At 62.7% G+C, this 16,544-nt stretch overlaps 1 protein-coding gene across 1 annotated transcript in view; it reads left to right on the plus strand.

Annotated features, from left to right (window-relative positions):
- The window catches only part of CHCHD6 (coiled-coil-helix-coiled-coil-helix domain containing 6), a 126,429-nt gene extending 111,169 nt beyond the window's left edge, over positions 1–15,260 (plus strand). The window contains exons 7-8 of the mRNA XM_082847766.1: positions 14,095–14,230; positions 15,122–15,260. Coding sequence (XP_082703892.1) covers positions 14,095–14,230; positions 15,122–15,127 — 142 coding nt within the window. The 3' untranslated portion in view covers positions 15,128–15,260. The remainder of the gene's footprint in view (positions 1–14,094; positions 14,231–15,121) is intronic.
- Positions 15,261–16,544: the final 1,284 nt, after the last annotated feature.

Consider the following 16,544-nt stretch of genomic DNA (forward strand, 5'->3'; position numbering starts at 1 on the left):
TGGGGCCTGGCTGGAGGGTGTAGGGTGGGAACCATGGTGACAAAAGGCTCTTTGCTCTCAGGGTTTGTTGCTGTAGCTTCTGTGTATCAGCTCAAAACCATGTGCAGCTCAGTCCAAATGCCTATTTAAGCAAAGGCCAAATGTCTGCTTGAAGCTATAACAGGAGAAATAGGGTTTTTATGATAGAAAGCTTGCCATTTGTCTTGGATATAAAATTTATGACCCTTTCCGTATGGTAAAAATGAGCAGGGAAGCTGTGTTTATTTCTTCAAAGGTAGCAGAATGCATCTTGAGGAATTAAGAAAAGTTACGAAGGGTGATTGTGCAGCATAGCACATCTCTAACACAGATTAAACGGAACCGTTTGGGAGGGAAAATGCATTCCAGAGAGGGCCAAACAGTGCTGGGTCGGGTGGGGACAGCTGGGCTCCGGCTTTCGCTTGGGGCCGATGTGGCAGGAAGTCGCCGGTGCTAGGCCCAGGAGCCCACGTAGATTCCACATCAGGAAGGCCTGGGCCCCTCCCGTGCGGTGTGTGTGTGCTTGGCCTGTGCAGAGTGGGTCACACACGACACCTCGCACGGTGAGCCCAGCCGGAGCGGGGGCCGCAGCTCCTGTGGGCTTGCGAGGCAGAGGGAGGGAGGCCCTGGCACTCAGCGGATGCTGCCTGTGGCCCAGGCACCTGGACGATGTCACCTCACTCGTTCTGTGGACAGGATCATGGGGAGTCGTGCTGTGAACGGGCTTCCCAAGGGGACAGCGTCAGTGGTCAGGAGAGGCCCGTTGCCCAGGCTGGTCCTGCCAGCCTCCCGCGTCCGCTGAGTCCACCCGAGGGGAGAGGGCATGAGTGCCGGGGTCTGGGCCCTTTCTGAAGGCTTGGGAAGCTCTGAACTGATGGGAGTGGACGTGCTTCAGGATGATGGCTCTAGCGGTAGCAGATGAAGTGTGCCGAGCTCAGGCTGCCGTCCTGTCCTTGTGCGGCTGATTGCTGTTACAGCCGAGTGTCTCTGCCCTGATTCACGCTCGTTTCAGCCTGTTGTACCAGCCTGTCTCTCAGTGTGTGTGCTTGCGTGTGCGCGGTGGGGCGGGTGCATGCGCCAGGGGCAAGGAGAGAGGGTGCCCGTGACACCTGTGAAGGCAAGGGTCACATCCTTCCCATTCCTGAGCAGCGATGGGGCAGGTGGGGTGCCGGAGCCCTACGGCTGGTCCCGTAACAGACCCACCAGGATAGGCGTGCATTCCTTTGACGCTGTGAGCATCTTGGTTTCTATTTCAGACTTTTCAGAGAGAAGCGTTTCTTTATTTGCTCCTAATTCAGCAAAGATTTAGCTCCTACTCTGTGCACGTACCCATTTGCTCTGCATTCCACACCCACCTGTCTTCGTCTCCTCTGATTATGTGTGTGTGTGTTCAGATATACATGATAACTTGCAGTGCACTTGTAGAGTCCATCCAGATCTATAACGTGTGGACGTGGCGTCTGCACATGGTTTGATTTGCTGTTTACTGTAGCATCTTGAAGTCATCAGTGATGAAAGTATCCAGACGATTATGTCTCTTTACAGTTTTTCAAAATGAAAAATAGTTTTGTCTTCTGCTTAGAAAAACGAGACGTGAATATTGTAAAAAATCAAACGAGGCAGAAAAGTATTAAAAAGTTAAAAAAGCCCAGATTTCGCCCTGCTTAAGTTGTGGGGACGTCACTCTGAGCTGAGCACACACACAGTTGGACATAAGTGGGCTCGTGGAAACACACGTCACCTCCCTCGTCCGCATTCTGTGGGCCTGTGTCCATGTCGGTAAATCTGCATTTACATGTTCACTTTTAATACCACATTGTTATTCTGGAGGGTCAGAATTTATGTAATCGATCACTTATTGATGAATCCTGGGGAGTTTTCTGATCTTTTTTTACCAATGTAATGATAACTGCAACAAATAGGTTTATCTGTCGTCGTGCACTTATTTAAATGCTTGTAGAGGGAATTGTTGGGTCAGAGAACACACACACACACACACACACACACACACACACACACACTGTATTTATATGTGTATATTTACGTGTTTACATTTTACTTACTGGCTCTCCAGAACAGTGGAGGTCCTGTACCAATTTTCACTCCAAACAGTGATGCTGGACGGTGTCCGTTTCCCCAAGCACAGGATTTTAACAATATTTCTAAAAAACATCTTTGCCAATCTCACAACCAAAACCAAACAAACAAAACCTCTGTTTTTTTTTTTTTTTTGCGGTACGCGGGCCTCTTACTGCTGTGTCCTCTCCCATTGTGGAGCACAGGCTCCAGACGCGCAGGCTCAGCGGCCATGGCTCACGGGCCCAGCCGCTCCGCGGCATGTGGGATCTTCCCGGACCGGGGCACGAACCCGTGTCCCCTGCATCGGCAGGTGGATTCTCAACCACTGCGCCACCAGGGAAGCCCCAAAACCTCTCTTTTTTAAACTTCCTCATTTCTTCCAGGATCAGTGAGGTTAAACCCTTCCAGAAATTACTAGCTGTTTGCATTTCTTCTTTTGTGAATTACTTACTTATGGCCTTCGCCCTTTTTTCCTTATTAATTCTTTTTAAAAGGTCTTTGTGTAACAGTGTTATTAACCTTTTATTTCTGTTGTGACTCTTCTTTGAGTTTAATTTTTGCCCTTTGGCAGTTGATGGGGGGATAGGGACCCAGTGCATTTTTGTTGTTGTTAATGTTTCTGTTTGTGACTTAGGTTATATCACAAAGGCCCTCCTTCCCACCATACCCATATTTTTAGGATGAGTACCGCTCTGAGTTACTCCCCACTAAGGCGTGCTGCACATGACCCCACTGTGGTTTCTTAGGTGTGGGGTGTGACGTGCAGGTCCACCTTGGTTCTCTCCCAAATGGGGAGCCCTCTGTCCCATCAGCAGTGATGTAGAAGTCCACCCAATCCTGCGCTAACGTCCTTGGGCCTGTTTCTGGACTCTTTTCTGGGGCCAAGCCTGCACGTTTTAGATATGTATAAAACATATTACGCAGCTACACTAAGTTCAAATATTAAATATCCATCAGAGCAAGTTCTTCTACCTTGGTGATTATTTTCCAACTTGCTTTTTCAAATGAATTTAGAATCACTTTGTCAAACTTTCCCTCTCCCACTCCCAGCTGGAAAAAAAAAGGAAAACCTGGTGGGCTCTTTTTTGGGATAAATACATCTTTTTGAATACATTCAGTCCTCTCAAACTGCCATCCTTATTTTGCCTTATTTTGAAATAATTTCGAACCCATAGAAAGGTCACAAGAATAAGAACACTTGCCTTAAGCCAGGTACCCGATCGGCCACACTAGAGCCTGCCGCGTCCTCACTGCCTCCCTCTAGACAAAAACACTGTCTTTTCCTGACATGGTGACCTGTTGCCGCTAAGTATTCTAGACCACCGTGTACCTCCCAGGACCGTGCTCCGTGACCACACACAGCTCTTCCGGTCGGGAAACCCTCGCTGACTCAGCCGCAGGCCACAGGCACCCCCCCCTCCCCGGCTGCCCGCCGCAGCCCTTTCCTTTCTGGCCCAGGAGTTTGTGCTGCACCTCCGTGACCATCAGTCTCCAGTGGGGACAGTTCCTTGGTCTTTCTCTGTCTCTCGTGACCTTGACAGTCTAACAGGCTACAGGCCTCTCCTTCTGAAGGGTGACCCCAGCCTGGGTCCGCCCGATGTTTCCTCATGGCCAGCCTCAGGCTGTGCGTTCCTGGCAGGAAGGCCCCCCAGATGGTGCCGTGCCCTTCCTGGTGGGTCCCATCCCTCCACTAGGGATGTGGACCGTGAGCCGGTCACGGTGGGCCTGCCTGGCCTCTCTGCACAGGCTGTGTCCCCTTGTGCTTGATCCCTGCTCTGTGGGAGCTTCTCCAGGGTGTGTCCAGATCCTGATGCCTCAGCCTCGGCCTCCAGGGACTACTGTCCCCTGAACCAGCCACCACAGTCGGGGTGGCCCATGACGGTTGTTCACTTACATCGTTTCCTCTACGTTTATGAATCGAATTAAAGGGAGTTTCCCTTCTCCCCCGCTGAGGTGTTCGCGTGTTTGTTTATGTTAGGAAAGAGTCAGGGAGTCACAGTGCCTTGTTGGGTTGTAATAAATTCCCTCGTTTATGTTGTTGTTCACGTGGCCCAGGATTCTGCCTTCAGACAGTCTCTTCTGTCCTTTCGAGGTATGGCTTCGCGCTCTGGGTGGCCTTCCCTCTCTGGCACAGGTGCTCCGGCCCCAGCCCTGGGATCAACTGTCCCCACTCTGTTCTGTTTACTGCGGAGTGGTGCTCAGAGGCCCAGGTCTGGGCGCTGGGCGTGCTCGCTGCTGCTGGGCTGTCAGTGTTCCCAGGTGCTCCCGCACAGGCACGCACGTTTACGTGTGTGAGTTCCCGCACACTCACGTACGTGTGTCTGAGCACGGGAAGTCCACACGGCTTCCCCGGGTGCCGGCACTCGGGTTCTTGCGGCTGCGCCATGTGTGGAGCTCCCTCCTCAACGGGCCTGGCTCCCTTGTCCTCCACGTGCTACACCCTCACTTGCTCCGTCACCGACCTTTTGTGCTCAGTGTGAGCCGCCCTCACCACTGCTCTGGCCGCTTCCCCGCCCTGGGCTGCACCACCCACTCCCTGCGGCCCCTCCGGCAGGAGGGCAGGAGGGCAGGAGGGCAGGAGGGCGCCCACCCTCGTGCACTGTGCTCGGTGACTCCAGGCTGACGGGCAGCACAGCCAGCCCAGCACTGCACGGCTGGGGGCCGCGTCCGCCGCCTCCTGGCTTTGTCTCCCTCTCCTCGGGTCTGGTGGCGCCAGGGTCTTGCTGGACTCCGGGGACCGCAAGCGACTCTGATGCTGCTGAGGGTCAGCTGCGGTTCAGAGCGCAGATTGGGGTTAGGAGGGGGCTGACCGTCCCAGTGCTTCCTGCATGGAGACTCTGGCCCCTCCCCGCCCTCGGCGACGTGTGAGGTGCACGGATGGGTGACGCCCTGAGGCCCTTTGCGCCTCTTGCGTCGGCGACAGTGGACGGGGGTGTGGCCCACAGAGCGAATCAGCCCCAGCGTCCAGAGACGCCCCTCAGAACACCCCGGGTCAGCCAGGAAGAGGCCCCTGCGGTTTCCAAATGTGCTGGGACACCGTAGAGTGGGGGACGGACCTGCGAAGACCGCACCGCGCCAGCTCTGCACTAATCTGTTTCTTCACTGAGATTATGTGTCAGGTTTCAGCTGAGGACACGTCTCTGCAGGCTGAGCGGGGGAAGCTGTGTGGCTGGGGGAGGGATAAGGTCTGCTGGGCCGGCGGCGGGCAGGACTTCGGGAAGGGTCTGAGTCAGTGGACGCAGGGGCCGGGTGGGAGGAGGCCCCGGGGAGGCAGTTCCCGTGACGACAGGAGGCCTGTGGGGGCCGGACGCAAGGGCCGGGCAGGACCAGGGGTGGGGAGTGCCAGGGGCTCCAGGCTTCGGCTTCGGTCCCGTCACAGCGGGGACGAGGGACAGCCCAGCCTCAGAGTCACTGCAGGGAAGGCCCAGGGAGGAGCAGCTGCGCCTGCTCACGTCACCAGGGGGTATTTGTGCCTGAGTCTCACCTGACGGCGTCGGAGGTTAGCTCCTGCCTCTGCCCCCGTGTCCCCTGTCACCAGAGCACAGCACACCACACGCAGACCTCTTCGGGGGCTGGGAAATGCTCCCGTCCTGCACCGAGGCTTATGCTCTCCGCCAACCTAACTGCCGCGTGTGGAGGGCTGTGTGGTCCGGCCCAGCCCAGAGGGAAGCTCCTTGGTTTGTTGGTTTCCAGTCAACCCTGAGCTCCTGGCTGCTGCGAGGGCCCCACCCCCGGGGCTGGGCACGGGGAGGCTCCCCCAGGAAGTGGATCCAGAGGCAGCTGGAGAGCAGGCCCAGGGCCCACCCACAGGCCACAGAGGCAACAGGCTGGACCAGGCAGACATCTGGACGGCCAGGGGGACACGGTCTCCCTGGGCTGGGTCGTCTGCTGAGCTCGGCGCCGGCCTGGACGCAGAGGTAGTAAGCTGGTCCCTGCCCGCGGGGCACTCCCAGTCCAATGGGGCCGCTCCGCGCAGGTGTGGCCCCAGCCGCTGGGCGCCCTTGTAGGTGGGCGCCGTGCCAGCCCCTCGTGGGTGAGCAGAGGTGACACAGTTGATCGGGGACACTTGGCTCCAGTCAGAGGGGCCGGGAGGACGGAGGCTGGCAGGGGGTGCACGCAGGACCACGGCTCACACGGCGCCGTTGACGGCACCCTTCCACCGGGACACCAGCCAGCACCCCCCAGAAGTGGCCCTTGAAAGGCGGCCACATCCCGGGGGCTTGGGGGCCAAGGAGCAGCCTGGGGAGTCGCCCCTGCCGTGTCACCCCCGCCGCAGGCGAAGCCTCCGTGTGGCCTCGGCCGCTCCGTGTACTGTGGACCGACAGGCAGGCGTGGACAGGCAGGAGGCCTGAGCCAGTGTTTGTGGCACCGCGCTCTTCCTGGGGCCAGGGCTCTGCAGCAGAGGGACGTGGGCCGGGGTCCCTGCGGGGTCTGGGCCTCGGTGAGAACTTACATGAGAGCAGGAGGTGCCGGCCCGTCCCTGGGCAGCAGGCAAGTGGCCGGGCCTGCACGGGGAGGAGGGGGCACAGCAGGGCTTGAAGAGGCCCCCCCAGGTGTGTCACAAGGAGGTGGGGGAGGCAGACCGGGGGGGACACCCGCCAGCAGGTGCCGTTGCCCAGGAGACAGGGAGGCCTCGGGGAAGGGAAACCAGAGGATGCCGGCAGACGGGGTCCTGGGGGTCCTCAGGCGCTGCGGCTGCCGCTCCCTCCCCTGGAGCCTCCAGCCCCCCGGCCGCTGAGGGACTGTGAGGGGTGGCTCTGCGGCTCCAGTGGTCCTGGTGTGGACCCCAGACCCCCGCGACCCACGCCTCCTTGGGCTGCGTCCACCCCACACGTCTGGTGATGAACCAGGAGGCTCCTGCGGGGGACGTGTGCTTCCCCTGTGGCTTTCTCACAAAGGACCAAAGCCAGGAGCAGCCTCCCTGTTCCGTGCACGTGTGCACGAGTGCATGTGTGCGTGCAGTGGCAGTCCCAGGGAGGAATCCTGTCACTGGCTAAGCAGCCGTGGGGGCCAGTTTGCGCTTCGTTTCCTCGGGAGCAGAGCTCTGCTAGGCCTGGGCTCCCAGAGTAGCTGCCCCCCCCCCGGGGGGGTCCCGTGTGGCCTCTAGCGACGGCATGTCTCTGGGCCCCACCCGCCCGGGCTGAGTGGCACGTGGTCGGCAGCGGCCAGCGAAGCGGGTCCTCAGCGAGCAGCTGGTCTCGTCAGCCCCTGGGCCCTGGCCAGGCCGCCGCGGAGCCCGCCCCACGGCTCAGCTGGTCCTGACAGAGACGGATGTGCAGCTCCGTGGCACCTGCGCACCTCGCCTCCGAGCCGTGATGGAAAGCCTGCTCTGTGCATTCACCCCGCCAGCGCATCTCTGAGATGAAGTGTCAGGAAGATGTCTAATGGCCCAGTTCCACACCAGCGGTGGTAATGGGAGAAGGCTGAGGTGATGAGATGTCGGTCAGAAGCAGGGCCCACAGAGGGACGTGCTCGGCGTCGCGCTCGGGCCTGTGCGCAGCCGGGCTTGCGTGAGCTCGGAGGGGGCCCGGCCCCGCGCTGGCACGGGCGCCCCTGCGGCCGCGCTGGCCGGTGTCGGCCCTTCCAGTTGGCAAACTTCTGGCTCCCCTGGGAGCCTGAATCCCATGTGTCTTTTGCTTCTTTTCTGTACCCTTGGTTCTTTCTTCTTTGGAATTTTGGGGGAATTTTCCAAACTTGGCATGGAGTTAAATGGACGCAGCGTGGAGCCAGATAACCGGGCTCTTATGCTGGCTCTGTGTCTCGCTGTGTGGCCTTGGGCAAGTCACCTAACCCCTCTGACACTGGTGTCCCCACCTGCAGGATGGGCTGCTGTGCCGGGTTAGAACCTGGCAGGGACTGGTCCTCAGAATGACCTGGACCTCAGGCCCGGCCTGAGATGCAACCTGGGACGAAAGGCCTCCCACCTGAGCCATTTACCGCGGAGCCTCTGTCACACAAGATGCGTGTTTCTGTCTGTCAGAAGGTGACTGGTGAGCCGTCTGCCTGCCACTAACTTCTGCCCGTCGGCACTGAGCGCTTTCCTGCATGGCCGGCTGCCTGTTTCCTGGGGCTGCTGTGGCCCACAGCCGGCTCTCTCTGAAGCTGGAGGGCTCCCGGGCGTTTGCTCAGCTTCTGGTGTTGCCGGGAGGCTTGGCGTCCTTGGCCTGTAGGCGCATCACTGCAGCCTCTGCCTCCGGCGTCACGTGGCTTCTCCTCTGGTCTGTGTCCGTGGTCAGTGTCTCTCTCCTCCTCTTAGGAGGACACCAGCCACGTTGGATCAGGGGCCTCCCTGCCCGACCGTGACCCCATGCTGACTAACTGTACCTGCCAGGACCCCATCTCCAATCAAGGTCACATTCTGAGTCTCCAGGAAGGGCGTGTCTTGGGGGAGGTGCCCCTACCCGCTGGCCTTCACGTGCACAGCGGGTTCCCAGGGCCTTGTCTCCACACCTTGCCGCAGACGCCCCTTCTGGGCCGGCACAGACGAGCGTCCAGCTCTGCCACAGGAGAGCTGAGAGCGGTTCCCAGCCGCGGACCGAGAACTTCAGACGGTGTGAGGGTCCAATTCCCTGGGGCCAGGGCCATGGCCGTGTCTTCCCTGCAGGGGCGTGGTTTCAGCCCTGTCCCTTTCACTGGGCTCCCCCACCCCCCATGCGGACCACACCCCCCCGCCCCTAGGGGTAAGGAGGGCAGAGCTGGGAGCGAAGGGGAGATGCTGGGGGCTGCAGAGGGCAGGTCCCTCCCCAGTGGCCTTGCTGTGTGACTCGGGTGAATGACGGGTGAGCACGTGCAGTTGCTGTCTCACGAAGCTGCGTCCCCCTCCGTCCTGGTGCCCTCGCGGCAAGGTGGCAGGGTGGTTCTCCAGGCCACACCCATCATGGGCTCCCCCTGCAGCCCCGAGCCGCCCCGGGCCCTGCGCCCTCGTGGGGACAGACTGGCCGCGGACAGGGGACCTCCCGAGTTCAGGAGGGGGAGAGCAGGGCCGGAGAGAAGGGACAGACGCGGACAGGAGGGACTGCTTAGCACAGGGTCCAGCGAGCTGTAATCACCCCAGAAATGGGTTTGTGAACCTCCTTGGAGTTGCAGAAACCCGTGGGCTGCTTTATGTTCTAGGACAATCAGTGCTCGCAGTGGAGAGGGTGGGCTATGGGGATGTCGGGGACAACGTGCCCAGTGTATGAGGTGCAGGAGGATGAGGGGGTCGGGTCCCTGTGGGCACCCGCTGGGCCGCTCGTCCCGCAGTGACCACACCGGCCGTGAGTCTGGCGCAGAACTGTGGGAATAGCGGGGGCCCCACGTGGGGCTCGGGGGCACGCGTGGCGGGAGAGCGCTAGCGGAGCGGAGTCAGGACGAGGCCTCCAGCCTCCAGGGACAGGTGGGCTGCGATGGGCCCCTGAGCAGGAAGAACCTGTGAGGCTGGACTGGGCGGTGGGAGCAGAGCCCCGGGCAGAGCTTCTGGGAGAGGAGAGCGGGCTGGGGGTGGGAGGGCCATGAGTAGAAGTGCTTTGGGTTTGCGGTCTTCCTAGACTCTGCAGAGATGAGTGTGTCTTCAGCAGAGAGTGGAATAGCGAAGGTACGAGAGAGAAGGGCCACTGGGACAGACCACCCAGGTGCTGGGGGAGAGAAGGGGTGGCCGATGGGGGTGCCCTTGGCCCTGCAGAAGGACCCCTCCTCTAGGTAGGAGGCAGGGGTAGTGAGGCTGGGATGCCGAGGAGGGGTGTCTGTGCCCTTAGGGTGCTGGTGGCCCTTGGGGGGCAGGGGGATGAGGAAGCAGACCCCAGACTGAGTGGGGAGTGGCACGGAGAGCTCAGGAGAGCTGGGCCCCAAAGCCCTGAACACCAGAGGGGGAGGGGGCCCTTCTGGAAGGGTCACTGTGGCCCAGGGGTGGCGCTCTGGGAACCACGCAGAGCTGCAGCCGGCAGGGGGTGCAGAGGAGGCAGGACACGGGCGGGTTTGGCCTCCGCAGGCCTGAGCCCGGGGCCAAGAGGAGCGAGTGAGCGTCCGCGGGGACTGAAGGCCTCGGGGAGGGGGGATGCAGGAGAGGGGGGGCGGGAGGACGAGCAGTGGCCTCGAGAGCCACCCAGGTGGGGTGGGTCAGGCCCAGGGAGAGAGAGGGCAACCGCCCTGCTGTTTGGGAGCTGCAGTGGATACGTCTGCGGTTTTCGGTTAGCTTGCAGGGAAGCAGGAACGTTATAGTTAGAAGGTAAGAGGGAGGCATCTATGGGGGGGGGCGCGTCTAGAGCGGCCCCCGGTTTCTGACTAGGCAGGTCACTGGAGTGACGGACTCCACTCACCAAGATGGAAACTAGGCGGGAAGTGGGTTCCCTGGCGCTTGCTGGTGAACGTGGTGAGGAATCGGCGGGTTGGGGGTGACGTGCTAGGCTGGAAGTCTCCAGGGAACCGGGGGTGGGGGGTCCGAGCGTTGGAGTTTGGGGTGTGTGTTGTTGGGATCGACTGGGGTTGGCCCTGGGGGAGAAGTTTAGGGTGTTTGGGACAAAGGCAAGGGAGGAGGGCCCTCTGTGCCCACGCAGGTGGGGGGGCCGGGTTCCCAGCGCGGGGTGCCTGTCAGTGAGAGCGGCATGGCCGGTCTCCCGAAGCTGGCAGGGGCAGGGGCAGTGGTCCGGAGCGCCCAGGCCAGCTCTTCCCTCTGCCGGGTTGCTGGGCAGTGCTGGTTCCTGGACGGAGGGAGGGGAGGGTTGGTTCCTGGCTCGTGTGAGCCTTTTATCACAGCTCTCCTTCTGGAAACGTGTCCCTCCCACCAGCGGGTAGAGCTCGGTTCACAGGTGGCACTGGGGTCACGGTTTCCATTCCCAGAGGTGGCCACGGTGCCGAGGCCAGCTGGCCCGTGTGAGACCCTCACTCCCCACAGCGCCTGGTGGTCTCTGGGCCGTCGGAGAGGAGGGCCGGAAGCTGGGTCCCTGAGTACCTGTGACACCGCCAGATGGCGGCCGTGTGGGTGTTGAGAACTGACCCCACGAGCCGGTCCTGGTCTGCTGTGCACAGTGGCCCCTCCTCGCCCCAGACACTGAACTCGCAGCAGCACGTGGCAAAGCCCCCAAAACCTGTGTGCCCCCCACTGGCCCCCAGGGCACCTGCTTGGGGTCTCTTGGCTCCTTGGAGAAGGGACCCCACGATGGGTGCCTTAAGGTTCCTGGGAAGGGAGCACCGTCGGGCCTGGGTGAGCCGTGAGCTGTGAAGCACCGCACCTGGGCCCAGCCCCAACGCCTCCTGTCGTCACTCTTCTCTGCCAAAGGCCTGCCCCGCTCTCCGCCCCCCTCACCCTGCAGGCTCGTGTCTGGCGTCTCAGCCCCTCGTGCAGAGGAGGAGAGGCTGGCAAGCAAGGGGAGCTGACCTCTGAGTGGGCCAGAGCCTCCCAGCCGGGAATCCTAACATGTCCCTCAGCTGGGGGCGCGGGGGGGGGGGGGCAGGGCTTCTCTCCCTCCCTGGAGAGGTCACTGCCCTGGGTACCTTCCAGGCAGCCGATGAAGCCTGAGCCGTTCTGCATGCAGTGGACGGGCTTGCCGCGGCCCCAGCTGTGTGACCCAGTCTCGCCTGCTCCCTGCCCCGTGCCGTTCACGGCCCGTTTGCAGGCAGACAGGTGAAATTTCTCGCGATTGACGTTTTCCTGACACCCTGTCTCCTCGTGTTGTGGCTGACAAACGCCAGCGCAGAGGTGTCCGCAGGCCCACGGGTGACCCTGGTGTGAGGGGCTGGATTCTGCTCGGCCCCTCCCTCTGTTTCTCCTGAACTGGGAGCCCCCTGGGTCCTCTGAGAGGTTTGCCCTCAGAACGCACAGGGGCCGTGGTCCAGGGACCTGAAGACAGAAGGTGGGGGGCAGAGTTAAGAAGCCGCTGCTCTGCCCACTTACAGCCAGCGGGTGAGTCGCTTCCGCCGTCGGTCTGGAGAGGGTGCGGCTCCAGGACGAGCCCCACATCACTGGCCAGGCTGCCGGCCGTCCTGCCCCCGACGACGCCTCTTTCCATGAGATCTGCGGCTCCGACAGCTCTGCTGGCCGCACCCTCAAGGGCCGCGGGTGGGGGACTGTTCGTCGGGAGCGGGGCTGGATGGGAGCTGCTGCTCCAGGGGCCGCAGGGCCGGGCGAGCGGGAGGTCTGTGTGGGAGGACAGCCGGCGGGTGCCAGGACGGAGCCCGAAAGATGCGGCCTCGGGGGCTCCCCGCCAAGGGCAGGTGGGATGGAGGAGCCCGGAGGGAAATGCAGAGGGAGCTATTTCCAGGCGAGGGCAGCAGAGAGGAGATGCCCGTCCGGAGGCATTTAGAAGGCCCACCATTGGACGTGTCCGTGGCAGAAGGGTCTTCAACGCGGAGGGAGGGGCATCCTGCAAGCACTGGGCAGCCAGGCGGTCACCCCACTACAGCGGCAGACGGAACCCAGTGAGGGGACCCCAGGGCCCGGGAGGAGAGGGTGAGCCTGGGAGCCCGTCTGTTCTCCTGTGCGAAGGTCAGCGCCCAGGAGAGACACGTGTCCTCCTCAGGTAGGAAGCCTCCGAGCCCGTGTGCGCTGTGCAGACAGGAGCAGGGCCGTGTGGCGCTGTAGGGCCGTTGCGTCCCCTGGCTGCGCCCTCAGGACCCAGTGGAATCCTGGGTGGTGGGCAGGGCCTTCGGGGAAAGGGGGCCGTTTCTCCCAGCACAGCCTTGACCTTTGGAGCCGTGGACCTGAGCGCGGGCGTGGCGGCTGCTCCCCACCCCGCCTCCTGCCTGTTCAGCTTGTAAACCCTCAGTTCCGTCCACGCCATGGATCTTGGCTGATCAGGGATTGTCTGGGCGTGGGGGGCGGCGGTGGGAAGGGAGGGGGCTGCAGCGTGTGGTCAGCAGGCCTGAGGACCAAGCCCACGCGCGGGGCCCGGAGTCCTGTGGGCATCGCTGCCGGGATGGCGGCGCTGGGCGTGTCAGCCGCAGCTGGGTAACGAGAGCCGCTGAGCCCTCTGTTCCTGGTCCTAACGGATGGATGTGGGAGGCTGAGCTGTGTTAAAACCAGCATTCCAGCCCAGCACCTGCCGCAAGGCTGGACTTTTGAAAGTAGATCCGGGGCCGGGGAGCTGTCGACCTGCAGGCCCCGGGTGACGGGAGCAGGGGTCCTTCCGCTGCCGAGGCCTCCCCGGCGCCCGAGCCTGGGAGGGCAACACGGGGCCCAGGCTTAGCCGCGGCTCCGAGGTTCCTGGTGGACCTGCCAGAAACCATGGAAACCCTGTGAGTGTGTGTCCCGGCGCCCCTGCATCCTAGTGTGGGACCCGGGCCGGCCACCTGCCTCCTCGTCCTCTGCTGCCTGGTTTGGGGTCGGGGCGGGCGGTGAGAGACGGCAACCCCGCCCAGAGCCGCGGGGAGCATGGGCCTGAACCCGTGAACGCAGGAGCTCGGGGGCGTGAGTGCATGTGCGTGTGTATATGTGCACGTGTGTGAGTGTACAGCTGTGTGCACGCGTGTGAGCGTGAGAGGGTGCGTGTACAGGGGAGCATGTGTGAGGTCCGGAGAGAGGGGAGGGCGGGAGGGGCGGCGGGCGAGGCGTCAGGAAGAAGACCCTGGTGACCGATGAGAATAAGCTTTATTTCCCTTTTTCATCTTTGTTTCGTATTTTTAAAAAGAGAACATAAAATCATTCTTCAGATGAGTACGTTTAGAGTCTAGCTTTAGGTTCTAAACCTACCTTGATGAACAAAGAAAGAAAAAATAGTAAATTCCTCTAAAATGCTGCAGTGATATTCTCTAGGAAGTGAGAGTCTGAAAACACCTTAGTTTTTTTTTAAACATTTTGTGTTTTTCCAGTTTTCCTCATCGTGCATGTATTAGTTTTGAAATCAGAAAAACAGCTTTGGGGGAGACGATGGTGGCCCACACCCGGGTGGGAGGCGCCCTGGAGGCCTTGGGCGGGGGGGGGGGTCCCCCAAGGGCCACCTCGGTCCCTCTCTGGGGGCGACCGGATGCCGTGGCCCCCGTGCCTGGCCCGTGGCGCTGCCCCAGACTGCCTCCTCCTCTCCGCAGGCCCCGCAGGGTGGAGCCCGTGTGCTCGGGGCTGCAGGCCCAGATCCTGCGCTGCTACCGCGAGCACCTACAGGAGGTGCTGCTGTGTGCGGACCTGGCCAAGGCCTACCAGCACTGCGTCGGCTCAGCGCACAAGGTAGGCGTCAGCTGCGGCCTCCTACCCCCCTGGGCTCCGCGGCGGTGGGCGGGGAGGGGTCTGTGGGCGCGGCTAGGCCATGTCCGAGGTCAGCCCTGGGTGAAGTCAGGCCCTGCTGTCCAGGGGGGCCACCCGTCCTGACCTCTGCGCAGCGGGGGGTGGAGAGGCCAGGGTGCAGGGTCGGGGTCGTGGAAAGGGCCGGGCTGCCCTGTGGAAGGGGGAGAGCTGAGGGGGCAGAGGGCAGCCACTCCTGTGCTGGCCTGACGGGGCCCAGCCTTTGGTGAGTGGAGGTGGTCATGGTGGTCCGGGTGCCACACGCTTCCCAGCCCCACGTTGGGGGCACTGCAGGCTGTCCTAGAGGCCCTGGCCTGAGGCGTGGACCTCCTTCCTGACCCTCCCTGCCAGCTCCCCAAGGTCCCAGGTCCCGCCAGTCTCACCTCAGGAGCCTCCGGCTTTAAAGGGTCCCTGAGAGCACTTTGCTCCTGGGAGCTGCCGGGCAGCAGGGAGGGAGCAGGTCTTAGACGCAAGGCTCCCCCCCAGGGCTGCGGGGCGAGCTCCAGCCCCACGAGGTGCTGTGTCCCACGGGCCAGCGCCTGGGTGTGAGGGCTCTCCAGGCGGTTTCACTCTGAGCTGAGAAGAGAACAGAGGGGAGACCTCGAGGGGCGAAGGAGAGCTGCGTCTCCGGGCAAGACCGTGTGCACAGGGTGCAGGCGGGAGGCCGGCGGGAGGCCACGGGCACGTGCTGTGTGGGCACCAGGCATGGAGGTGAGGAGGCCGCGTCCAGGCCTGGGGACCCACGGGGTAGGACCCTCTCCATGAAACGGGCCCTCGTGGAGCGAGCCTGGGGGACACGCACGCTCCTGGGGGCCTGAACTCTGTTCTCCTTTGTAGGGTTGACGCAGGCCCACTCCGGGCCTGGCAGTGACTTGGGGCCTGAAGAGGGGACGCGCCGTGGGACCGCAGTGCAGAGACCGCAGGCGCCGGATGCCCCCGTGCTGGAGAAGTAGCGTGTGTGCCCCTGTCCGCAGACAAATAAAGCAGGCGTCCTCGTCTTCAGTCGTGTCTGGGCTGCCAGGCGGGCCTGCTGCCGCCTCCGTGCCCGGAGCGCGGCCCCAGGTCAGGCTGGAGGACGGGCACCCGCCGGCGCCAGTGGGGCAGGCGGGTGCGGGCCTGGCCGTGCCCAGAGCAGGTGGAGGTGCGCGAGGGGAGCAGCTCCGCGTCGGGACGCAGCAGGGGAGCGGGCCAGCTTCCTGACAGGCGGAGCTTGAGTCCAGCGCCGGTGGAGGGCTCCGGGACAGCCAGAGGCTGGGAGAGAGGGGGCCCAGATGGGGGCCGGGGGCGGGGCACAGACCGTGCACAGAGAGTACAGCTGGGGCGCAGGGCCGGGGGTGGGTGCCAGGCCGGGAGGAGGTGCTCCTGAGGGACCAGCGCAGTCCAGTCCCTCTGAGGGGTGTCGCCTTGGCCTTGGGGGGAGGTGGGCTCAAGTGGAGAGCCTTGTAGACACCTGGGGTCCTGAGTGACCCTCAGGGGGTCCGGCGGTGGGTCCGGGGCCAGAGCAGGCCGAGCCTCAGGCGCTGGAGCTGGCAGGACTGGACCTCACTGGGCAAGGGGGGGACCTCACTGGGCAAGGGGGGGACCTGGGTGGTTTCTGGGTGTTTGGCTTGGGTGTGGGTGATTCTGCAGACTGAGCAAGGGATGCGGCTCGAGAAGGGCGGGTGACGGGATGCGGCTCGAGAAGGGCAGGTGACGGCTGGGCTGGGGTGCGCTCTGCTCGGTCAGCGCCCACCGGCCCGTCCTGAGGCGCCCTGACCGCACGGCTGCACCTGCCCGCCCAGCGCTGTGTGGGCAGCAGGAGGGGGACGCCCGGCTGGTGAGCCTGGTTTCCTGCCGCAGTTCTCTGGAGCTGAGAGCCGGCGCTCCTGATGCCGGCCTTGCAGCCCCGGCGCCTCCCCCGGCTCTCACGTGCGGAGCTGGAGGTCCGCGGGGCTTGTCGGTGTCCGGGGGGCTGGACAAGCTGCCCACAGCCGAGTCAGCCCAGCTGCACGCTGGCCAAGGAGATGCCCAGCCACAGGTCCTGGTCAGCGTCCCCAGCACACCGGGGGCCAGTCAAACACACAGCAGCCCGGTGGGTGGCAGGGCGCCCAGCGAGCGGCCCTCTGCGAGGTCACGGCTCATTGACCCTAAGTGACATCAGAGCCACCCTGCAGCCGGAAGCCGCCGAGGCCCTTCTGAGACTCGGTCGGAGCCCGTGGCGTCCAGGGCCGCGTCCAGCTTCCTAGTCTCAGGCCCTGTTCTCCCACCCAGGAGGCAGCCT

The sequence above is a fragment of the Leucopleurus acutus genome (genome assembly GCF_964270905.1).
Source record: "Leucopleurus acutus genome assembly, chromosome: 10".
NCBI lineage: Eukaryota > Metazoa > Chordata > Mammalia > Artiodactyla > Delphinidae > Leucopleurus > Leucopleurus acutus.